We start from the raw sequence: 10,654 nt of genomic DNA, 5'->3' as shown, positions 1-10,654 counted from the left end.
TAATTTTGGTTAAAAATTGCTTCACCACTATCTATTCATCTATATATGTTTGTAAGAACAAGGAGAAAAATGACAAAAGATCCCCAGCAGGCTGTTAATATTAACTAGGATATAAATGGGGTGAGCGTGTAGGAGCAGAGGTGGATGGTTCTTCTGGGAGGTGGTATGTCAGAGTCCTAGGCTTCAGCACACCACTTCCTCACTGACCCTGATATCCAATCAAGCCCTAGCCCCAATCTACTTCCTAAACACTATCTGTTCCCATCATTTTTCCCCATCCATCCATCCATCCTACTTTCCATCCATCTGTCCGTTCTTCCCTCCTTCCCTCTCTCCCTTCCTCCCTCCCTCCATCCATCCATCTACCCATCCACCTATCCATCATCCATTCCTCCACTCATCTATCATCTATATACCCATCCACCCACCCATCATCCATCCATCCATCCACCTAGACAAGCTTTGCCCTCTAACTCTTTACCCCACTGCCCCTTTTCCTTGGTGGCCTGCCAGCCCTCAGTGGTACTCTTTTTCCCAACTGGTGCATTGACCACAAGGAAAAGAATGTGACCCTGTCACATAACCATAACCCTTTAATGGCTCCCAAAGATCTAGAGCAGTGGTTCTCAACCTGTGGGTTGCGACCCCGGCGGGGGTCAAACGACCAAAACACAGGGGTCACCTAAAGTAATCGGAAAATACATATTTATTATACAATACATTTTTAAATAAAATATATATTTCCGATGGCTTTAATACATTTTAAAATAAAATATGTATTTCCGATGGCTTTAATACATTTTTAAATAAAATATGTATTTCTGATGGCTTTAATATATTTTTAAATAAAATATGTATTTCCGATGGCTTTAGGCGACCCCTGTGTTTTGGTCGTTCGACCCCCGCCGGGTTCACGACCCACTGGTTGAGAACCGCTGATCTAGAGGGTAAAAGCCAAAATTCTCTTCATGCATCAGCCACCTACTTTGTTTTCCATTCACTCATTCTTGCACCTGCCATTCAGTCCCAAGACTCTCCCCAGAGGTCAGCCTGTCTGTCTTGGCTTGCCTTTAGCAATGTGGAACCTCCACTCTACAGGTGAGCTGGGGGAGGGCAATCAGGGCTCCAATATTCTCTGACTGAAGCACCTGGGGTAAGTTTCCACCCTATGAATGTGGGGGCCAGTGGAGAAGGGAGCCCCTAACCGCTCAACTTGTACTTACTCAGAATTTCCCTTTCGCAACCTGTGGGGAGGTTTGAGACATGCTGGCAGTCTCTGCCTTTGGGGAAATATGATGGCCTGTGAATGGGAGCTGGTGGGAGAGGGACCCTGTGTGACTGGCCGCACCACCTGGAGCAGAGCTTCTGTCATGCTGAGCTGGGTGAAGAGTGGTAAAGTGGGTCATGGTTCAAATGACATAAACTCTCACTATTCTGAGTTTTAATATTTTTTCTTAATAGTTTTTCTTCTTTTACTCTATGCTCTTAAGGAAATTTCTTTTCAATCATTTTCACCACTTATGCTTGTTTTTCTGGGAGGGGGTGAAGTTCCTTTCACCACTATTCTAGAAGGGAAATCCTGCCAGCTTGCTCTGTGAGATTTCTGCTCCTAATGCTAGGAAGAGACACTTCATCATCACTGTCCTAAGAAACTTTCCTGTCCCTCCTCTCCCTGTCCCTAGTTCCCAGTCCCCAAGTGTTTCCTCTTCTGGTAGCCTCATGTGTTTGGAATCATATTACTTGGGAAGGAGACACATTTGAGATCCTTCTGTCTTTCGCTGCATTTACTGCTTGCCACTCTGGGTGCAGAGCTGCCTGGCAAAGCTACACAGGTCCTCTCAGGTTTGGGAACCCCACCCGGCTTCCACAGAGATTTACTGTAGTTTTTGGTTGTATAATGCTTGAATGAAATTTTATGATTTGGATTTAAAGTTATTTTTAAATTCGTTTTTAAAATCAGAGTATTACTGCCTGACCAGGCGGTGGTGCAGTGGATAGAGCATCAACCTGGGACACAGAAGACCTAGGTTAAAAACCCCGAGGTCTCTGGCTTGAGCATGGGCTCATCCAGCTTGAGTGCAGGGTCGCTGGCTTGAGCAAGGGGTCACTGGCTTGGCTGGAGCCTCTCCCCACCCCAATCAAGGCACATATGAGAAAGCAATCAATGAACACTTAAGGTGCCACACGAAGAATTGATGCTTCCCATCTCTCTCCCTTACTATCTGTCCCTCTCTCCCTCTCTCTCACTAAAAAAAAAAAAAAAATCAGAGATTACTTAAAAAATAGTTCACAGTATTAAAGGACTTACAACAAAAGTCAGCCATCCCTTGTCTTCCTCCCCTCTTTTGTTCCACCTCCCAGAGGCACTCTGGACCAATGATCAGGATGGCCATGTCTGCTGGCCTGCTCTCCATGGTTGCTCCTGGAGTTGTTCATTGAGGACTGTCGTGGCGCTCTGACATTGTCCAGCTCTCTCTCCAGGATTTGCCTTCTTCTCTTCTGGCATTAGTTGCTATGACTTCTGACTTTCATTTCTATTTCCTCATTGTGGTATGCATATGTCATGGCAGGCAGGAACATATGATGTTCTAAATGATACTAAATGTTGGCAAGGATTTGGGGGGCTCCCCCTGTTGGTGGGAGCACAGACTCATACTGTCATTCTAGAAAGCAATATTCTGTGAAATTCAGAACATGCAGGTTCTGTCTGGTAATCCCATGCCAGAGAATCACATAGCGTGAAGTTGGTAGTGATTTTCTCTCTCTGTGGGTTCTGAGATATAGGCTCTGTGTATGTGTTCAATTTTAATGAACTAATTTGAATAGGAAATATATTGCATGGTTCAAAAGCAGAAAATATCCACCCAGCCCCACATTTCTCAAAAGTTAACTATTATTATTAGGCTTTTGTGAATTTTTTAATGTTTTAAAATTTTTATAGAGATTTTAATGTCATATAAGCCAATGTAAATATGAATTCTTTCCTGCTCCTTTTTACACAAATGCTTACATACTACACCTGCTATCCTGTACCTACATCATGTCACAGTTACTTTCTCATATCAGCACAGAGAGCTTCTTCATCACAGCTTCTCAGTGTCTGTACTTGCACTGGGGGAGGTGACAGCACCTACTTCATAGGGTCATCAGGTGGGACTTGGCACTCATGCCGGAGTAGTTGAGTTTAGGGGTGAAATGGCCCTTCTGGCTAAGTCACAGCTGTGGCTCTTGACTGAGTTATGTGGATTCTGCCCCTTGACCATTGATGAACATATTGGCAGAGATTCAGAGACTGGAAGGGCATTGCTTGGGGTACTATGGCTGGGGTGCCCCTCCCTTGAGAACTGCATATGAGTCCTGCAACATGATGGGACACAGCAACCGAGGCCTGAGGCCTGCCTGAGAGACCTGAGGGACAAGGGGCCATGCTGGTGCTGTCTGTCCTGAGTTGCTAGAGAAAGGGTCTGTGGTGCCCCTGGGACAACTTTGGTCATGACTTTGAGAATTGCCTTGGGGTCACCTGGGCTCCTGCAGGGGCTGCTGTGCAGAATGGACAGGCTCTCAGAGAAGCCTGGACATGGTGGCTCCTGGGATATGTGACCAGTCACACTGAGATGCCCTCCTAGGGAACTGCAGGGCATGGGGGATGGTGGGATGCTGGGGAGTTCTCTCATTGGGGGCAGAGGCATCAAAGGACCCCTGGGTCACCCATGTAAGAGTGAATTGATTCTGAACCCTGGCCAGGTCTGAAGTCTCTGAGGCAAAGCCCAGTCAGGGAGGTCTTCCTATCTGCGTCCCCACTGTTCTGTCCTGCAAGGCTCAGAAAAAGTGCCAAGCAACAAAGGCGAGACCACAGCCATGGCCCTTTCCTGGCCTCCTGGGCACAGTGGGGCTCCTGGCTGTCCTGGAGCCCTGAGCCCCAAGCACTTGCCACATGGCGGAGCTGGCAACTTCAAACCTGGGGATGAGTGTTAGCTGTGTCACCTAGTACTGAGCCGGGCCTCAGGGGTACCAGCTGTGCTGCTGCCTCCTGCACCAAAAGCATAGACCCTGCCCAATGGAGCCCCTGTGGGCCATTTGACAAGGATGGCAGAAGGACAAAGGGGTCTAAACAAGGAAGGGCCATGAGTCCTGGATGTGGCTAAGGAACCAGCTGTGTGGCTGTGAGCAGGGGGCCATCCCTCACTGGGTTCTGAGGTTGCACCCAGAGGAAGGGCACCATGATCTCCACCTGGGGGGCTACTGGGCGGGTCCTCTGAGGGAAGACCCTCCTCCTGCCTACACTGGAGCCTAGCACCTAGTGGCTGCTCAGGGTGGTAGAGAGCAGGCTCAGGAGCCCCTTGCATAAACCTGAGACACAAATGCCCTCAGCCTGAGTTCTCTTGGCCCTGCATCCTCTGCAGGGCTGGCCCTAGGCTGCCTCTTTTTCCTGACCTGCACCCTCTCCCAGCTGGGGCTGAGCCTAGGCCTCACTACACCATCTTCCCTAATATCCATTCTGTGCTGGGCCATGGAGGCGCTGGCGGCCTGCAGGGAGCAGGTGTGGAGGAGGGGGATGCATGTTAAGAATCCTCCAGAGGCTGGAGCTCTGACTAGATCAACAAGGTGGAGAACAGCACACCAGGCAGTGGGAACAGCATGTACCAGGCCACAGAAACAGGAAACATAAAACTGTTTTCTTTGCATTGGGGCTGCAGGCCTGGGCGCAGCAGTGCCAGCCACACCCTCTATTGGCACTGACAGGCTGGACTGGCTTTCCTGGAACTCAGAGGTGGGCCCTGCACTTCATTCTCTAGCATCCTTGCCTCAAGCTTCTCAGAGCTGGGAGGCGGCTGCCTTGGGCTGTGGGGGGCATGGCTGTGGGGTGACCAGACTGGCCTAGGAGAGAGCTGGGACCCTGGGCCTGGGTAAAGGGCCGCACGAGACAGGAGAAGGCACTGTGGGCAGCTGCCCCCAGGCCTCTCGGCCTCACCTGTCACCCCCAAAGCTCAACATTCTGGGGTTTCCTCACTGAACCTCCACTGCCTTACTCAGGAATAAGAAGATGGAGCCAGGTGACAGGCAAGGGGGTGCTGAGTGTGGGCTGGGAACCTCCTTCAGAATGTCCTGTTTCCCTGTGGCCGGGGTGGGGGACAGCCTCTGGAGGGAACTGGGCCTTGGGCAAGCCTCCCAGAACTCCAAGGACACCAGTCCTGGAGCTGCCATTATGCATCTTCGAGGCCACTGACTTCTTCTATGCCACTTGCCCCTGCTCCTGACAGGCAGTGCTCAGTGTGACCAGGACACAAAGACAGTCCCAGCTAATGTCTGCAGGGGTCCTGTCTAATGTTGCCTCAGGAAAGGCCAGGCAGTAAAGGAGCATGTTGGGTGAGAATGAGAAGAGGTGGTGTGGCAAGCCAGCTTCAGGGACCCCAGGACTCCTTGGGTTTGGCCCAAAGGCCCTGCCAGGAGCTGGCTGTGGTGTGAGGCAGGGTGGGAGTCTGGGCCAGGCTGAAGTCCAGTCCCTATTCTGCCACCTATTCCTACATGACTCAGCCTCTCTGGAGGTCTGAGATGGAAAGGCGTAGATTGGCCGGGGCACAGAGCAGAGCTTGCTCAACTCTTACACACAGCATTCCCTCACCTCTGTCAGGCCACTGGGCCCTTCTGGAGTCTTGCCAAGGTCTGTGTCCACCATGCTGCCTGGAGAGCCGAGTCTGGTACTGTGTGGGGCTGAAGTGGCCAGCAGCCAGTCAGGTTGTGTTAGTACACCCCAAACACATACCCCTGCCCTGCAGGTCCTGACCAGGAATGAGGGTGCACATCCATAAGTCAGGGAGTGTGATGTGCACCCCCATTCCTGGTCACATGCCAAGTGAGGGCTCAGTAGCTCCGCAGCCTACCTACTTCCTAGCACAGAAACTTGGCTCAGTGTGTGAGGGACTGAGGGGGGAGGCGTGCGAGTGGAGTCGCATGGAGGCCTGAGGGTGGCTCCCTGGCTCCACAACTTCCCCTTCTTCCCCCACCCCCAACAAGAGAGGCATGGCTGTTTGCAAGGATGTCAGCATGAGCTGGGGTCTATGGAGTGGAAATGACCACCACATGCCCCTCCTGACCCATGGCTGTATCATTCCCAGGCTTGCATCCTGGCAGAAGCCCATGTTGAAAGATGTGGTGTGGACGTGGATATGCATGTGTTTATACCAATTCTACAGTTTACAATGTACATGTGTTCAACTCCATGGCTCAAATTTGTCTTGCTGACCGATGTCCCAGCCATCACCAGAAAGCTATCCCCTGATACCAGAAAGATCCAGAAAGGGGGTGCATGGGGTTGCAGAAACCAGGCCATCTCAAGGGTCGGGGGTGGGTCATCTGTGGCAGGGCTGGGCTGCTGGCGGGCTCTGACCCCTCTCACAGCACTCTAATGCCTGCTGGAGATGTGGAGGCTCCCAGGCCGCCTCACGGCAGACAGTGTCAGCCTCCAGGGCTTGAGTCACCTAGTGAGAGTGAGTTCTCGCAGAGGATTGACAGACTGCCTAGCAATGTGATCACTACTGTCTTGAACGCAGGGTCCCTGAAGAACGTGCCACCCATATATCTGGAGGTCCTGGGCCTGCCAGGGCTGAGGTTCTACAAAAGGAGGATGAAAGTCTCCCGAACCACGTAGTCATTGTGGTGGGCATTAGGCCACGGGGTCACTGTTTGCAAAGCAGTGAGGCACCCAGACGTCCCCTAACTGCTAGGCCGGTCTAGGCAGGGCTGCAGAGGACTTCTGTGGGCCTCTTCTCCTCCTCCTCCTCCAGCTCCCTGATCCTCACGTCTTCCCCAAAATAGAAGACCTGCAGATTTAAATAGGCACAGTCTTTGATTACACTTCCCTCTAGCATGTTACCTTCTCACCAGGTGGCCTCCTATACCAGAGGGGCATCATGCAATGTCTTGGGCTCAGGCCCACCACTGTGGATCATCTCCGTCCTCCACTTGGCTGTGGCAGCAGGCTGAACACGTAGGAGGTGGTGCCCACCTCACTTTCTGGCATAAAAGCATGGACTAGGCGGTTAAGCCTGGGACATACATCTCGATCGCCCACAGAGGCAGCCACCACCTGTTGGGGTCATGGTCCCAGTCTCCCTTTCTATCCAGCCCTTGAGGTCTGCCCCTACTCAAGATCCTGGCCTGACCTGCCTGGGGGCTCCATGAGCTGGATGCTGGTGAATCCCCTCAGCCCTGTCCTGGCCCTAAGCGTCCCACCATACCCCCACCACATTGGGAACACAGACTCACCTCAGAGATTTCCATCTCTCTTTTTCTGTGTGGTTCTCTGGGCTCTCACTTTCATAAGAAGCCAAATAAAGACCTACTCAGAAAATGAAGTGAAATTACACAATTATGGTTAATGATAATAACCTACTCTACACCTAGAGTCTGACCTACTTTTTGTTTTAAAATTAAACCTGTGGTTGGGATATAATTGTAAATTTACATGCTGTTGTAAGAAATAATACAGAGAGCCTGACCAGTGGTGGCATAGTGCATAGAGCACTGACCTGGGATGCTTAGGTCCCAGGTATGAAACCCTAAAGTTGCCAGTTTGAGCGTGGGATCATGGACATGGTCACTGGCTTGAGCCTAAAGGTTGCTGGCTTGAGCCCAAAGAGTTCTGGCTTGGCCTAAGCACCCCCACTCATCCTGGTCAAGGCACATATGAAAAGCAATCAATGAACAAATAAAGTGCCACAACTATGAGTTGATGCTTCTCATCTCTTTCTCTCCCTGTCTCTGTCTCTCACCAAGAGAGAAAGAAAGAAAGAAAGAGAGGGGGGGGGTGGGAGGGAGGGGAGGAAGAGAGAGAGAGAGAGAGAGAGAGAGAGAGAGAGAGAAAGAAAGAATAAAGAAAGCAAGAATAAAGAAAGCAAGAAAGCAAGAAAGCAAGAAAGCAAGAAAGCAAGAAAGAAAGAAAGAAAGAAAGAAAGAAAGAAAGAAAGAAAGAAAGAAAGAAAGAAAGAAAGAAAGAAAGAAAGAAAGAAAAGAGAAATCTGTGAAGCCTTTATCAGGTTTCTCCAAATGGCAATCACTTGCAAACCACAGGACAAGACTGGGATATTGATACTGATGCAGTCAAGACGCTGAACATATTGTACATCACCACAAGGACCCCTAATGTTGCTTTTCATAGCCACACCTACTTTCCTACCACTTGCAGCCCTTTCTTAACCCTTGGAAATCACTAATATGTTTTCCATGTCTAAATTTTGTCATTTCAAGAATGTGATACAAATAAAATGAGACAGTATGTAACCTTTCGGGACTGGGTTTTCTTTCTCAGCAAAATTCTCAGGAGAATAAATACTCCATGATGTAGTGTATCTATACTTCACTTCTTGGTATTGAATAGTATTCCATGGTGTGGATGTCTGAACCATTGTTTAATCATTCACCCGCTGACGGGCATCTGGGTTGCTTCCAATGTTCAGCTATAACAAACTAAGCTGCTGGAAACATTGCTAGACAGGTTTATGTGTGAACATGAATTCTCCTTTCTCTTGAATAAATGTCCAAGAGTGCAATTGCTGAGTCATATTTATTTGCATATTTAGTTTTATAAGAAACTCTCTTTAGTTTAACATTCTAAAGATTTTCTCTGCTTTTTTCATAGTTTTATATTTGAGTCTGTGAATCTTTTGAGTTAATTTTTGTATAAACTGTAGCCCTCAGGTCAAGGGTCATTTTGGGGCCTATAGTTGTCCCAATGTCCAAGCACCATTTTTCCTGCACAGAATTACTTTTGCACCTTTGACAAAAACCATTGGGCATATTTGTGTGGGTCTATTTCTGGGTTCCCCATTCTGTCCCATTGATCTATGTGTCTGTCCTGCCAACATCACACTGTCTCTATTACTGTGGCCATAGAATATTGGCTGTAATATTGGGTAGAGAGTGATTCCTTCCATTTTATTCTTTTTTCCCCAAAATTGTTTCAGCTATTCTAGTTTCTATGTTGTTCCATATAAATTTTTCTGTACTTTCTAAATTTGTCTATATCTATAAAACTAATCTTGGTAGGCATTGTATTAACCCTGTGCTTCAATTTAGAGAGGGGATTCTCATCTCTGCTATGCTGAGTCTTTTAATTCATAAATGTCCTGTCTCCCCATTTATCTAGATCTTTGATTTCTTTCATTAGTATTTATATATTGTAGTTTTTAGCATGTTAAGCTTGTACATGTATTATTAGATTTACACCTATTTCATTTCTGGGAGCAATTATAAATGGTATTGTATTTTTAATTTTGGCGTCTTTCCATTCACTGTCAGCACATAGAAGTAGAGTAGGTTTTTGCCATTTTTATTTTGTATCCTGTAACTATGGCTGAACTCACTTAGTTTTAGAAGTTTCTGTAGATTCCTTGGGATATTTTACATCTGCCAATAGAGGTAGTGTTAATTCTTCCTTTCTGAGCTGTATGTCTTTAAATTTTTAAAAAATCAAATTTAATTAAGTCAAGTCTCCTTCAATCACCATTTAGCTCCCCTTTGCACCCCCTCACGCCCATTTCCCTCTGGTAATCGTTATCTTGTTGTCTGTATTTCCTTTCCTGCCTTATTGCACAGACTAAGGTCTTCCATTACTATGTTTGATAATCATGGTGAAAGTAGACATCCCTGTTTGTTAGCAATCCTAGTGAGAAGCATTTAGTCCTTCACAATTAAATATAATGTTATCTGAAGGGGTTTTGTAGATGTAATTTATCAAGTTGATCGATTTCCTTCTACTCTTATTTTTCTGAGAGTTTTGTGCTGGCATGGGTATTGAAATTTGTGAAATACTTTTTCTACAATGATTGATATAATCAAGTGATTTTTCTCCTTTAGCCTGTGAATATGGTGTATTACATTGACTGATTTTCTATTTATTTATCTACTATTTATTTATTTATTTTCAAATATTAAACAGCCTTGCATCTCTGGAATAAGCGCACTTGGTCATAATTATAATTATTGTTTTATATTGCCAAATTCTATTTGCTGATATTTTGTTAAGGAATTTTTGCATCTGTATTCACGAAGGATATTGGTCTTTATTATTATATTTTATACTGTCTTTATCTGGTTTTCGTATCAGGATAGTACTGGCTTTATAAAATGAATTGGGAAGTTCACTCTTCTATTTTTTAAAAAAGTGATTGTGTAGACTTGGTATTAATTCTTCTTTAAAGTTTAATAGAATTCTCTAGTATAACCATCCGCGCTTAGTGATTTCATTTTTGGGTGTTTTGAAATTATAAATTCAATTTCCTTAATAGTTATAGGGCTATTCGAATGATATATTTTATGTTGAGTTGTGGTAGTTTGTGTTTTTTAGGGAACTGACCCATTTAATGTAACCAGTCAAATTTATGAGCATAGAGTTGTTCATAGTATGTCCCTATTAGCCTTTTGATGTTGGCAGAGTTTGTAGTGGTATCCTAATTCCTTCACATTAGTAACTTCTCTCTTCTCTCTCTGCTTCTTCGTCAAGAGGTTTTTGCTAGAGGATGGCAATTTTACTTTCCTTTTAAAAAAATAAACTCTTTGTTTAATTGACTTTATTGCTGTTTTGTTTTCCATTTCATTGATCTCTGCTGTTCTGTGTTCTCATTTCCTTCCTTCTGCTGGCTTTGGGTTTATTTTG

The 10,654-nt window shown here is 46.5% G+C and overlaps 1 protein-coding gene across 1 annotated transcript in view; it reads right to left on the bottom strand.

The window, feature by feature from the left end:
• Positions 1–3,109: 3,109 nt before the first annotated feature.
• The window catches only part of RASGEF1C (RasGEF domain family member 1C), a 49,992-nt gene continuing 42,447 nt past the window's right edge, over positions 3,110–10,654 (bottom strand). The window contains exons 12-13 of the mRNA XM_066341783.1: positions 7,267–7,339; positions 3,110–6,821 (exon numbers count right to left, since the gene is read on the bottom strand). Coding sequence (XP_066197880.1) covers positions 6,797–6,821; positions 7,267–7,339 — 98 coding nt within the window. The 3' untranslated portion in view covers positions 3,110–6,796. The remainder of the gene's footprint in view (positions 6,822–7,266; positions 7,340–10,654) is intronic.

This window comes from Saccopteryx leptura, chromosome 6 (genome assembly GCF_036850995.1).
Source record: "Saccopteryx leptura isolate mSacLep1 chromosome 6, mSacLep1_pri_phased_curated, whole genome shotgun sequence".
NCBI classification, from domain to species: domain Eukaryota; kingdom Metazoa; phylum Chordata; class Mammalia; order Chiroptera; family Emballonuridae; genus Saccopteryx; species Saccopteryx leptura.
The sequence above is the reverse complement of the archived record's forward strand: the minus strand, read 5'-3'. Positions and strand labels throughout refer to the sequence as shown.